Source organism: Coregonus clupeaformis, chromosome 7, assembly GCF_020615455.1.
Source record: "Coregonus clupeaformis isolate EN_2021a chromosome 7, ASM2061545v1, whole genome shotgun sequence".
Classification (NCBI taxonomy): Eukaryota; Metazoa; Chordata; class Actinopteri; order Salmoniformes; family Salmonidae; genus Coregonus; species Coregonus clupeaformis.
Window position 1 is genome coordinate 72,919,828 of NC_059198.1, and position 14,594 is coordinate 72,934,421.

The 14,594-nt window shown below is 42.3% G+C and overlaps 1 protein-coding gene and 1 long non-coding RNA gene across 2 annotated transcripts in view; one reads left to right on the plus strand and one right to left on the minus strand.

Annotated features, from left to right (window-relative positions):
• Window positions 1–470: 470 nt before the first annotated feature.
• LOC121555420 lies at window positions 471–4,742 on the plus strand. Its single transcript, XR_005997909.2, has 3 exons — window positions 471–898; window positions 3,901–3,956; window positions 4,377–4,742. It is a non-coding gene; the product is annotated as an uncharacterized LOC121555420 (long non-coding RNA).
• Window positions 4,743–7,863: 3,121 nt separating this feature from the next.
• The window catches only part of LOC121555419 (beta-2-microglobulin-like), a 44,136-nt gene continuing 37,405 nt past the window's right edge, over window positions 7,864–14,594 (minus strand). Inside the window, exons 2-5 of the mRNA XM_045221523.1 lie at window positions 14,070–14,344; window positions 11,154–11,190; window positions 8,032–8,086; window positions 7,864–8,001 (exon numbers count right to left, since the gene is read on the minus strand). Of these exons, the coding sequence (XP_045077458.1) occupies window positions 7,893–8,001; window positions 8,032–8,086; window positions 11,154–11,190; window positions 14,070–14,344 (476 nt within the window). The 3' untranslated portion in view covers window positions 7,864–7,892. The remainder of the gene's footprint in view (window positions 8,002–8,031; window positions 8,087–11,153; window positions 11,191–14,069; window positions 14,345–14,594) is intronic.

Sequence of the window (14,594 nt, forward strand, 5' to 3'; positions counted from 1 at the left end):
CAACAGAACACAGACCAACCCCAACAGAACACAGACCAACCCCAACAGAACACAGACCATCCCTAACAGAACACAGACCAACCCCAACAGAACACAGACCAACCCCAACAGAACACAGACCATCCCTAACAGAACACAGACCAACCCCAACAGAACACAGACCAACCCCAACAGAACACAGACCATCCCTAACAGAACACAGACCAACCCCAACAGAACACAGACCAACCCCAACAGAACACAGACCAACCCCAACAGAACACAGACCATCCCTAACAGAACACAGACCATCCTCAACAGAACACAGACCATCTACAACAGAACACAGACCATCAACAACAGAACACAGACCTCCCCAACAGAACACAGACCATCTACAACAGAACACAGACCATCCTCAACAGAACACAGACCATCCCCAACAGAACACAGACCATCCCCAACAGAACACAGACCATCCCCAACAGAACACAGACCATCCCCAACAGAACACAGACCAACCCCAACAGAACACAGACCATCCCCAACAGAACACAGTTTATCAGTGAAGAGTAGCCTACACTGTACAGAACAAGGAATCAAAGGGAGGATCTCAATTGCATTTGTGACGCACGTGAAATGTATGGTCACGTTTGTTTTTTTATTTGTGTTTTTATTTTGTTTAAGAGGAATATTTAACGTTCTGATTCATTCTAGGTATTACTTGAGGCCTCCCAATGGTTTCCAATTGAAATGTACTTATACCTATTGTTGCCAGTAGAAGGAGATAACGGTTCGTTTTGTCTTCACATGTGGAACGGTTTTGAACGAACTGCTGGAACTTCCTCATTCTTCTGAGAGAAGCCTAACTGGAAAGAAGCGAACGTTATCCTGTCGCAACTTTGCTCCTGTTTTACAGGTTGGTACTGTAAACAAACATAATGTTACAAAATAGTATTTGGACAATGTTATCTATATGTAGACGAGTCTGTATAAGAGTTGTGAAGTGTGTACTGGTTAATATAACCGAGTAATTGTGAAATTACTGTATTATAGTGGGGGGGGACTGGTGGCAAGTAGAAACAGTGAGCAGGACACGATGTCGAGAGCAGGACACGATGTCGAGGGCGGGAAGTGAAATGAAAGTGAGTGAGGGAGGGTTAAGTGGACTGGAAGGTGTAGTGAAGAGCTCGGAGCCCGAGCCTTGCATCGAAGGACATGTTATAGAATAATCCGGTCCAGTAGGAGTGACATTTTTGGAGAGTGGATCCTGGCCTTTTTAGCGGATCCACTTGTGGTTTCAGCGTGGGTGGAAAATGAGTTGAGTCAGTGAAGGGAATCTGTAGTGGGTTTGTTCCGCATAGAGGGAGCTGGGAAAATGTATGCACTCACTAACTGTAAGTCGCTCTGGATAAGAGCGTCTGCTAAATGACATACATGTAAATTGTGTTTTGAGAGAAATGTCTGAGTTTGACAGGTGTTGCTCGCGGTTTGAGCAAGAAAACAATAACTGATTCGATAAATTGAACGAAGTGCTGCCCAAAAGCCTATATATGAATGTATGTATCAACGTTCACAGTGAATGCTTTTGTTCATATGTTTTGTGATTTGAATATTACCAAATACATCAGTAAAAAAAATATTGAGCCTATTTAATGCAACCCTTGCTGTTAATAGATCGCAAAGCAGCATACAACTGAGCTAAGCGTTTGGAAATGACAAGTTCACTTTCTCGTCCATAGCCTAAAAACACATATCAAGTGCAAGTACGCTGTTTAGCTCACATCTGAAGGCTGGCGGCCATTTAGGACGGCTACTGCGGATCGCTAAAATATCCTAATGATTTATGATCACGCTTCCTCAATTCAAATATCATGGCGACACTATACCGAAGATGGTTTGGGATGGTTTAGAAACTTGGGAACAAAGCTCGAGTTAATAGTGTAGGCCGTTATCGCCCGGACTTGTTGAAGCAATGTAATAAGAACAATGTGGACCGCAAAAAATGTAAAACATATTTAGCAAATATGGGCAGGCTATTTAACAAACTAGGCTATAACGGACAAACATTGGAGTTGATGACAACGCAATACATAAAAGACCGTAAGGACACAACTTGAAGCAACCACATATTTAGCCTTGGAGCACGTTCTGATTGGCCAGTGTGGGGCCAAGCGTCCACACCCATAACTTGTTTATTCATCAAAACCCAGCTCTTTAGTGAAAACCCTGCCCTTTCAGGTTGTGAAAATATAAAAAATATTTCGGCCACCACCCCCGAACCTATAAGGCTAACGCCAGCGCTAAGATGTACCATTGTGTTAGGTTTGTTAAAATAGGGCCCTGAATGTCACATTAAGGGTGCGTTCGTAAATTCACTCTGGCTATCTACTCCGATTTCAGAGCACTCTCGTCTGTGTACCAGCGCGCAGAATAACTGATGAATTTACGACCGCTCAACACCCGTTGAATATGGCCTGTGTCAGTAAACGTCGGCAACAAACGCGTAATTAAAATGACAACGCTCAGAATTTACGAACGCCCAGAGCGCACTCTGGCACTCCAGATTGCATTTACGAACACACCCTGTACATAATAGTATCGTGGGAATAACACAAGTTTATCAATCCAAAACCTTTCGAAAATTGACCACTGTCTTTTGAACATACCTGTTGTAGGTACTAGTCATGTCATCATAAGAGACTGTTTGGTTCACATTACAGTAATCATTTGGGATTTTCACATATGAATGTACTCAACCAAATTGTAAAATGTAAAACAAGGACATTTTATAATAATTATTATAACTATATCTCTCCCTCTCTCCATTGCCTTCTATAGCTTGACCAAAAAGCCAGTTGCTTTATTAATTTACAACCATTTGGTTTAGCCAGGGCCTATCCAGAAGTTGAGGGTGGGGCAGGTATGCTAGGCTCGCTGCGTAGGGGGGCATTTCTACATTATCTGGTTTAGATGTGATTACCAAAGCAGTAGGCTACTGTACAATCACTTTTGCTAGTTGGATTCATTCAACCAAAACTTAACTGGTCATTGAGTGCCATTGGATCTGGCAATAGGCTCCACTGGTGGGGTGTCCTATTTTACAAGCCAAAGAGAGAAGGTACTGGTTTATCTTGTAGTATTTGGGTCTTTATTGAAAGCCCTCTCTGGGCCCTCTGCTTCCTTGTTCTTCTGCAGTCTACCTGTTCTCCGTCGTTACACAGGTGGAGTGCCTTTTGCCCTTTCGATATTTTAAGTAGAAATGTGCAACAATATTGCATTTTAAAAGACTGTTATATTAAATTAACTGTGCTTTGATATAGTCCCAAATGGAAAATTCAATAAATCCGATTTTTAATATGAATAAAGACTTGCTAAAATAAAGACAGCATTTTACATGTCCCTCCTTATGTTTTTTTCTATTTCTAGGAAGATTTGAACCCACTTAACCCAAACATTTCGCCACTTTTTGACCATCATTGTAAAGCCTAATTACTTTGTTGCTTTGACAGTCATTTTTTGAAGATTTCTAATTATTTAACGTGATGAAATTTACATTTGTCCCTCATTTTAAGATCATCTCTGTTACGTACGTGAACTGAACTCTCATTTTAATACGGTGAAACTTCCTTTATAAATTATTTTTTCAAAAGAAACATTAAACATTTAATATTGAATTCATAGTGTAAAAGCAGATGAGCTGGGGAAAGGGGATCCCTAGTCAGCTGCTCCTAGCTAGGTCATTTCACTGAGTCGACCTTCAACCTCTTGAGATGGGAAAACATGTTTTTTTTATTAAGTTGAACGTGCTCTTTATGACACTGTTACAATTAGCCCGAATTACCCAAAAGGCACTATTGATGGAATGACCCTCTTATCAACCACAATGGACTTAATAAATAACGTTGAATAATTTCACAGGTCATTTCACAGGTCCAATGGCAGCCATGGTGAAGTCTGAGCCGCTTGAGAGCAATGTAAGTGAAGTTATTTTTGTTTTAGTTTTAAGCGTGACTTTGATGGGTCACATAGTAAAAGTATCATCAGCATCAATGACAGAGGGATCTTAGTGGTAGCTTAGTGGTTAAGAGCGTTGTGCCAGTAACCGAAAGGTTGCTGGTTCTAATCCCGAGCCGACTAGGTGAAAAACCTGTCGATGTGCCCTTGAGCAAGGCACTTAACCCTAATTGCTCCTGTAAGTCGCTCTGGATAAGAGCGTCTGCTAAATGACCAAAATAATTTTTATTTATTTATCTTGTTTGTATATATTTATCCTGTTTATTAATATGAGGACTCTGCATGCCAAATATCTCAGAGTACTTTATGCTCACCATTTTAGTAACGTCAGTAACAGAAGAATGTCGATGCCAAAATCAATATTAGATTTTATTTTATAGGTTTATCCACAAACGGAACACTGTCACTCATTCTCCTTCAGTTGCCCAACTCATAACATACTCAAAGAGGAAATCACCTGCACCAAACCTGGAACAATACTGAGAGCACTTGAAACTATTGACACATTCAAGGACCAAATGGACAAGAAGACAATGAAAGGGAAAGACATTGTCATCAAGAGTTGTAAGGGGTACATAGTGAAGCACTTTCCATGTTGGCTGATCAAAGAGGATGACCTTCTCACTATTGAGACTATCACACATGCCACAGGTGAAACTGCAGGGGTCACGGATGAAGAAACAGACAATTATGTAACTTTCTCTGTTGAGACAACAGGAGGGAAAAACAGCAAATCAAAACCAATACTTATAAAGAATTATTGTCAGTCCTACGGACCTCTATGTATCTATGCAAAACAGAAGGAGGAAGTGGAGAAGGCTCTACAAAATGATGGACGCTTCTCAAATATTGTGTTTGAACAAAAATGTCAGCTCTCTGAGCGATTAACAGGGAGCAAGTTTTCAATGGGGCAAATAGCTAAAAAACTGAACGGTCGAAACTTTGAAATCTGTCTGACAAAATATAAGGAGAAAACGGCAACTAAGATGGAAACATCTGACTCCACAATAAAACCCCTTGTAACCTCTGAAGGAGACACCACACAAACATCTCTGTTCGACCCAAGCCCTGTCTCTAAAGGAGACAGCACACAGATGACTCCATCGAAGCTAAGAACTGAAACATCAGATGTAGGGGAGTCCTCTTCGAAAAGAAAGCAGAAACGGAAATGCAGTCCCATGCCAGACCATGGTGAAATATTGAAGATCCTTCGCAACCAGTTTGAGGGTCTGGTGAAGCATATGGAAAGTAGGGGGGAGGACAGCCAGAAGAAGACATTTCCTGAAGAGTTGCATCGGATGAAGCAGGAATTCGGGAAAATCAGACAGACGTTCTCGGAGGTTCACAGACTGAAGAAATTGATTAAACTTGGTGCCGCCGTTTGTCAGGTGATTGTTGGCGGTGTTCAGGACAAGGATGGGAATGTTCAGAGTATTGTGGGGACAGGCTTCGTGCTGTTTGATAACTTCATCCTAACAAATGCACATCTGTTTGGTGAAAATGTAAGCGAAAACATGCAGCTGCATGTTGATGTGTCTGTGAAGTTCAACTACGAAGATCCGACTGGATTGGATGCGAACGTGTTCAAAGCCAAAACCCTGCTGATCGACTTTGAATATGGAAATCAGAAAAAACATTACATGGACTATGCCATACTGGAGTTGTGTCCTCTGAAAAAGAAGCAACAGAAAAAGGTCCATCCTGGTCTCCTCCGTGAATATGGCAAAGTTCCACCAGGCGGTGGGGCCTGCCTCATTGGACACCCAAGTGGACTACCGAAACAAATGGAACCCACCTCCATCATTGGCAGGGAGATAAGAGAGGAGGCTGCAAATAAATATAAACGGGAAAATGGACATGCAATCTTCACAATAAATGATGAAATTAAAAAAAACAAAAATCGCTATGATGAGGTGATGCAGGAGAAGGACGACTTTGTGACCTATTACACCTCCTTCTTCCATGGATCTTCTGGCTCTCCAGTCTTCGATGACCTTGGTCGAGTGTTCGGCATGCATACTCGGTGGCTTTCCCTATGAGGGATAGCGAACACAGAGCACCCAGAGTGTTCTAGAGTACGCCGTCCCACTGCTCAGCATCTTACAGAACTTTGTCATCCGTTTGAAGGAGGACAACAATCAGGCAGTTTTGAAAAGAGTTCAGGAAGAGGCACAGAAAAACCTCTTCCTGTTTGACGTTCTTTTCAAGACAGATGGTGATGAGCCTATGGATGAGTCCTAGGAGATTGTTGCAAATACAGTTAATACAATGCCACCCAGTGGTTGTCCTGGGAACAACACAACAATGCCACCCAGTGGTTGTCTTGGGAACAACACAACAATGTCACCCAGTGGTTGTCTTGGGAACAACAACATCTATTAAGAATTCAGAGATAGGCCGCAAATACTGTAATGTCAGTATTTATGTTCAACCATTGCACTAGTGCCTTTTGGGCATTTTAGGGTATTGATAGATGACCTGTTCTCAGACAAATGTACATATTTTTTTAAACATTTTGTATTGTTGTATTTCTCCTTTGTCTGCTGTAATTCTCATCACTGGTTCCTTATTATGTCCTCTGCAATTCTGTGAAGCAGGGCTTTCTTTGAAAAAGAGACTTTGGTCTCAGTGGGCCTTCCCTGCAAAAATAAACGTTTCAGTAAATAAACTGATGAAGACAACTACCTGGATCAGATTGCAACAATCAAACTATTGTTTTAATGTGTTCTACATTTTGATGGCTTGATTCAGTTTTCATCACTTGTCTTTGCTTTAACTCGTCTCAATAGATCATGTTGAATAGAGTAATAGCTCAATCCGTTGTACTCTTTCTTTGTAGTTGCTCGACCAACTCATCAGTTGGTCGGTTCGATCTCGGGACCACCCATAAGTAAAAAATAAAATAAATGTTATGCATGTATGACTTGTTAAGTCTCTTTGGATAAAAGCATCTGCTAAATGGCGTATTATTATATTACTTCATGGACCCGTCATTTTTGCTTTCTTGGTTTGACAGCTTGTTAAGGTTCATCATGAGTACAAGGTGGTAACTGTTATTACATTGGCACACTGTATCATTTAGAAATTGTTACAAAGTCATGAAATGAAAACAACCATGCATAAAACCAGTGACAGACTAATCAATAAATATGTCGACAATTACAGCTTGCTTATTGCTTCTTATTGCAAGTGGACCACACAACGGTGTGTCTGATCATTTAACCGGCACAGACCATGGAACTTGAGGAGAGAGAAATAACGTGAATCCGTCACGTGATCTAATGTCCTGGCTGTAGAGCTTGTGATTTATATAGAAATATTTCTATGGTGATTTAGCCCTCAACCTACACAGAAGAGGCAACCCTCTCTTCAACATTAGATTGGATGGTCTGCTCCAAACAGTACAGGGTGAGACAGTGGTACATGACTTTTACATCATCTAGTTTCAGTAAAGTGATAAATTAGCAGAATAGTATAAAATATAATGCATACAAAATATCATGTCGCTTTTTTTAGACAAGAATAGAACAGGAAATTATTGTTATTAATGACAAGTAGTTCAACGACCATTAAGTCAGACTTTATTTATTTTGGTGATGTGTTTTTAAAAACCAAAAGAGAATGCACTTGATAATCTAAGCGATTTAAAAAATAGATTAAAAAAAGTTCAACATTTCTTCTCATCAATCACATCTGGATTGATCAGTTTTGCTCATTTCCTGATAATCTCTAAGAGAAATTACTACATAGCTTGGGCCTACTGTATAGGCTGACAAATGACAAGCCTGGCTGCAATTAGGTTGTTCTCCTCTGGTGCAGATTTACAATCCCACAGATATGAGCTATGACCACACAAATCAAGCACTGTTCAAATAAAATACAATTTATGTTCAATATCAATGACAAGTCGCAATGTGCAGAGACGGAGTCATCACAGATTTCACCTGCAGAATTTTGATAGGACAGTGATGTGAAGAGGAGTTTTGATAGGACAGTGTTGTGAAGATGAGTTTTGATAGGAACAGTGTTGTGAAGATTCCCAGGAATATAGACAGCATCTGGAGTGGAGATTCTCGGAGGCTGGTGGATTCTGTGGTTGTCAACAACAACAACAACAACAAGAGAGGTCATTCATCTCATCCACATTTCATTTCCACAATGGTTCATGCTTACTTCATTAAATCTTACATATACAGTATGCAACTCGGCCCAGGTGGTATATCATATTTGACTATATACCGGTATTGATGCACAGACCGGTTTGGGTTTTTACGTTACCTTCTATAACGGTATTTCAACGTTAGGTTTGTTAAATGAGAGCGCTATTCCGCCGTGTCTAACGTCCGTTTTATACTTTCCTCCGCTACTTGAGTCGTCTCTCCTCTCCCGCTCTCCCACGGCGCTTTCCACACAGATCTAGCCCGCCCCCTGTCACTCAAGTGCAGCGCAGTTGTTGCTCGACCAGGAGGAGACCACTTCCCTCGTCTTGCGTTCAGACTGCATGGTCAATACAGCACATAGCAACAAGAATTCGATGACAACTATGCTAGCTGTTGTATAATTCCCACTATTAGTTTGTGTATCTTACTGTTTGCAACGGCTAGTTTTGTCTTTTCTTAGAAAATTGTGGCTAAAATAAATTGTTGGCCGCTAATCGCTAGTTGGCTAAACGTCATGGCAAGCGTAGCTAGCTAATACAGCCTGGTACCAGTGAAAGTGTTGACCTAAATCAGCATGTTGTTTGTGCAACAGTATCTTCTAAATCAAAGAGGAATTACGCAAAGCATGAATATGTTAGCTACGTGAAGTAAGAGAAAACATTTCCATGTAGCCAAAGATTATAGGGTGCCGCCTGAAAACACTGACCAACACTTTGGTTCCTACCCTGTCAAACAACACTGTATTCAAAGTGCCCACTATTATATTCTAACTACAGAATTAGAAGAATCATTCTATTTCCATGATTCCAACAGTTCACCCAGGTGTTTTGATCTAAATCGCAATATTTGGTAAAAAATAAGGCTGCGATTGTTTGCCCATATCTTGCGCCCTACGTGGCAGTGTGGAAATTATCTCAAATGAGGAAATGCAGAAATGATGACGAGTACTGAAGATGGTTATTTTTGGTTGAAGTTTTATTGAACAGTATAAACCAATCAGAATGGAGAAAAACCCATTGAAATCACTTAGAATGTATGTGTTGCCTCCCTAGGGATGGGCATTTGAAATGATTTCACTATTCAAATAATATCATGCATTTTTTTCAGCTGTCCAGATAGTGGTTGTTAGGGTGCTATTCAGATATGTGAGTTTTTGGCTAACAGTAGCCCGGCTAACAGCAACAGTGTTTTGGCTAACAGTAGCCTAGGCTAACAGCAACAGTGTTTAGGCTAACAGTAGCCTAGGCTAACAGCAACAGTGTTTAGGCTAACAGTAGCCCGGCTAACAGCAACAGTGTTTAGGCTAACAGTAGCCTGGCTTACAGCAACAGTGTTTAGGCTAACAACAACAGTGTTTAGGCTAACAGTAGCCTAGGCTAACAGCAACAGTGTTTAGGCTAACAGTAACCTAGGCTAACAGCAACAGTGAAAGAGATGTCATAGAACTGATTCTGTTTCAAAATACGTTTTCTGGTGAGTGTTTTGCATTGATCTGTGTCAGTGTTGTGGCCCCTCCGTTGGTGCGCGTCTGTAGACTAACCGCTATTTGAAGTGGGGAAGATAGCGCTTTTAGCCCTCCGGTCAACCCTGACAATGGTATGCTATGATAGTAAAATGCCTTTTCATGTAAAATTAACCCACATCCCCATGAGAGACAAATTAGCTTGAAGATATAACAATGACTATGTCCTCAGAACTGTAGGCTCCATTTAAAGTGGCCCAACTGTAAACAATGTTCTGTCAAAGCCACGTGACGTCTGAAGCAGCAGTAGCTCAATGCGCCGTACATAAACACTGCATTCTAAAGTTTGATGTTTTATTAAATGAAGCATTTCAAATGTTATGGTATATCCTTGTGTGTAACAATGTAACATGGATCATTTAATTTAATGTTAAAATAACCGCGCTCATCACTACACTACTCACGAAGCACATTTAGAACTTTTATTATTAGAAAACATCAAATACCGTCAACAATACTGTGATATGATATTTTGGCCATATCACCCATCCCTACCATATCACCCAGCCCTATCTTATCGCCCAGCCCTATCATATCGCCCAGCCCTATCATATCGCCCAGCCCTATCTTATCACCCAGCCCTATCATATCACCCAGCCCTATCATACCGCCCAGCCCTATCATATCGCCCAGCCCAATCATATCACCCAGCCCAATCATATCACCCAGCCCTATCTTATCGCCCAGCCCTATCATATCGCCCAGCCCTATCTTATCACCCAGCCCTATCATATCACCCAGCTCTATCATACCGCCCCAGCCCTATCATATCGCCCAGCCCTATCTTATCACCCAGCCCTATCATATCACCCAGCCCTATCATACGCCCAGCCCCTATCATATCACCCAGCCCTATCATATCACCCAGCCCTATCATATCACCCAGCCCTATCATATCACCCAGCCCTATCATATCACCCAGCCCTGTCATTCACCCAGCCCTATCATATCACCCAGCCCTGTCTATATCACCCAGCCCTATCATATCACCCAGCCCTATCATATCACCCAGCCCTATCATATCACCCAGCCCTATCATATCACCCAGCCCTATCATATCACCCAGCCCTATCATATCACCCAGCCCTATCATATCACCCAGCCCTATCATATCACCCAGCCCTGTCATATCACCCAGCCCTATCATATCACCCAGCCCTATCATATCGCCCAGCCCTATCATATCGCCCAGCCCTATCATATCGCCCAGCCCTATCATATCGCCCAGCCCTATCATATCGCCCAGCCCTATCATATCGCCCAGCCCAATCATATCGCCCAGCCCTATCATATCACCCAGCCCTATCATATCACCCAGCCCTATCATATCACCCAGCCCTGTCATATCACCCAGCCCCTATGCAGTTCTCTATACAGTAGTACAATAAAAACCATCAGTGGTTAGTAACCAAAGCTAAAGAACTGCCATATAAATAGACTGTTTCTCTACAAATGAAATGATCAGACATACACACCTGCAGGGATGAGCACCGAAGCCTCACATATCTGGTTCTGTAGAGGAAATAGGAAAGGTTGCTTTCTGTCAGTCAAGGGCACTTCTATATATATATATATATATATTATGATTAACTCTCACTCACACACTCACACACACACACACACACACACACACACACACACACACTTACAAGACCCCCCACACACAAACTGAAGTCAGATTCTGAAAGAGGGAACGTAGCAGTGTGTGTGTGTGGGGGGGTCACCCCAGGTTTGGAACGTAGCAGTGTGTGTGTGCGCGCTCACCCCAGGTTTGGAACGTAGCAGTGTGTGTGTGTGCGCGTCACCCCAGGTTTGGTCTTGAGGTTCTTCAGGTGAGGGACTCTGCAGGTGTACACTAACTACTAACTGCTACTAAATACTAATTATAAACTGGGTGACAGACGTGGTATATTTAAGAAATAAGGCACGGGGATGTGGTATATGGCCAATATACCACTGCTAAGGGCTGTTCTTAACACGTGACGTAACGCAGAGTGCCTGGACACAGCCCTCAGCCGTGGTAAATTGCCCATATACCACAACCCCAGAGGTGCCTTATTGCTATTATAAACTGGTTACCAATGTAATTAGAACAGAGAAAAATATGTTTTGTCATACCCATGGTATACGGTCTAAACTGGGTGGTTCGAGCCCTGAATGCTGATTGGCTTACAGCCATGGTATATCAGACCGTATACCACGGGTATGACAAAACATTTTGTAATTCTCTGATTACGTTAGTAACAGTTTATAATAGCAATAAGGCACCTCGGGGTTTGTAGGATATGGCCAATATACCGCTGCTAAGGGCTGTATCCAGGCACAACACAACAAACAACCCTTAGCCATGATATATTGGCCATATACCACAAACCCCCTGAGGTGCCTTATTGCTTAACTATACTAGTAACACACCCCAGCTGTACTCTCTAACTACTAACTATACTAGTAACTCACCCCAGGTGTACTCCTCTAACTACTAACTATACTAGTAACTCACCCCAGGTGTACTCTCTAACTACTAACTTATACTAGTAACTCACCCCAGGTGTACTCCTCTAACTACTAACTATACTAGTAACTCACCCCAGGTGTACTCCTCTAACTACTAACTATACTAGTAACTCACCCCAGGTGTACTCCTCTAACTACTAACTATACTAGTAACTCACCCCAGGTGTACTCCTCTAACTACTAACTATACTAGTAACTCACCCCAGGTGTACTCCTCTAACTACTAACTATACTAGTAACTCACCCCAGGTGTACTCCTCTAACTACTAACTATACTAGTAACTCACCCCAGGTGTACTCCTCTAACTACTAACTATACTAGTAACTCACCCCAGGTGTACTCCTCTAACTACTAACTATACTAGTAACTCACCCCAGGGTACTCCTCTAACTACTAACTATACTAGTAACTCACCCCAGGTGTACTCCTCTAACTACTAACTATACTAGTAACTCACCCCAGGGGGTACTCCTCTAACTACTAACTATACTAGTAACTCACCCCAGGTGTACTCCTCTAACTACTAACTATACTAGTAACTCACCCCCAGGTGTACTCCTCTAACTACTAACTATACTAGTAACTCACCCCAGATGTACTCCTCTAACTACTAACTATACTAGTAACTCACCCCAGGTGTTCTCCTCTAACTACTAACTATACTAGTAATACACCCCAGGTGTACTCCTCTAACTACTAACTATACTAGTAACTCACCCCAGGTGTACTCCTCTAACTACTAACTATACTAGTAACTCACCCCAGGTGTACTCCTCTAACTACTAACTATACTAGTAACTCACCCCAGGTGTACTCCTCTAACTACTAACTATACTAGTAACTCACCCCAGGTGTACTCCTCTAACTACTAACTATACTAGTAACTCACCCCAGGTGTACTCCTCTAACTACTAACTATACTAGTAACTCACCCCCAGGTGTACTCCTCTAACTACTAACTATACTAGTAACTCACCCCAGGTGTACTCCTCTAACTACTAACTATACTAGTAACTCACCCCCAGGTGTACTCCTCTAACTACTAACTATACTAGTAACTCACCCCCAGGTGTACTCCTCTAACTACTAACTATACTAGTAACTCACCCCAGGTGTACTCCTCTAACTACTAACTATACTAGTAACTCACCCCAGGGTACTCCTCTAACTACTAACTATACTAGTAACTCACCCCAGGTGTACTCCTCTAACTACTAACTATACTAGTAACTCACCCCAGGTGTACTCCTCTAACTACTAACTATACTAGTAACTCACCCCAGGTGTACTCCTCTAACTACTAACTATACTAGTAACTCACCCCAGGTGTATTCCTCTAACTACTAACTATACTAGTAACTCACCCCCAGGTGTACTCCTCTAACTACTAACTATACTAGTAACTCACCCCAGGTGTATTCCTCTAACTAACTAACTATCCTAGTAACTCACCCCAGGTGTACTCCTCTAACTACACTAGTAACTCACCCCAGGTGTACTCCTCTAACTACTAACTATACTAGTAACTCACCCCAGGTGTACTCCTCCTAACTACTAACTATACTAGTAACTCACCCCAGGTGTATTCCTCTAACTACTAACTATACTAGTAACTCACCCCAGGTGTACTCCTCTAACTACTAACTATACTAGTAACTCACCCCAGGTGTACTCCTATAACTACTAACTATACTAGTAACTCACCCCAGGTGTACTCCTCTAACTACTAACTATCCTAGTAACTCACCCCAGGTGTACTCCTCTAACTACTAACTATACTAGTAACTCACCCCAGGTGTACTCCTCTAACTACTAACTATACTAGTAACTCACCCCAGGTGTACTCCTCTAACTACTAACTATACTAGTAACTCACCCCAGGTGTAGGTCTTCTAGATTCTTCAGGTGGCTGGACTCTGCAGGTGTACTCCTCTCCGCTGGCTGGTTTGAAGGCAACACTCTTGGTGAGGTGGAACTGCCAGCCCTGTTCGAAGGCCAGGTCTGTCTGCTTGGCGTCGGGGATCTCCACGCCGTTCTGCAGGAGCTGGATGCTGATGTCAGGGGGGTGGAAGCCACTCACGTGACAGATCAGGGTGTTGTCCTTCCCATAATCCCCTGGGTTACGGCTGTACACCTGCACCTTGGGGGGAGCTACAGGAGGGAGGAGGGAATGGTACACAGTCAGGCAGTCAGGTAGTCAGGTAGGTATGCAGACAGAGACACACACACAGTCAGGTAGGTATGCAGACAGAGACACACACACAGTCAGGTAGGTATGCAGACAGAGACACACACAGTCAGGTAGGTATGCAGACAGAGAAACACACAGTCAGGTAGGTATGCAGACAGAGAAACACACAGTCAGGTAGGTATGCAGACAGAGAAACACACAGTCAGGTAG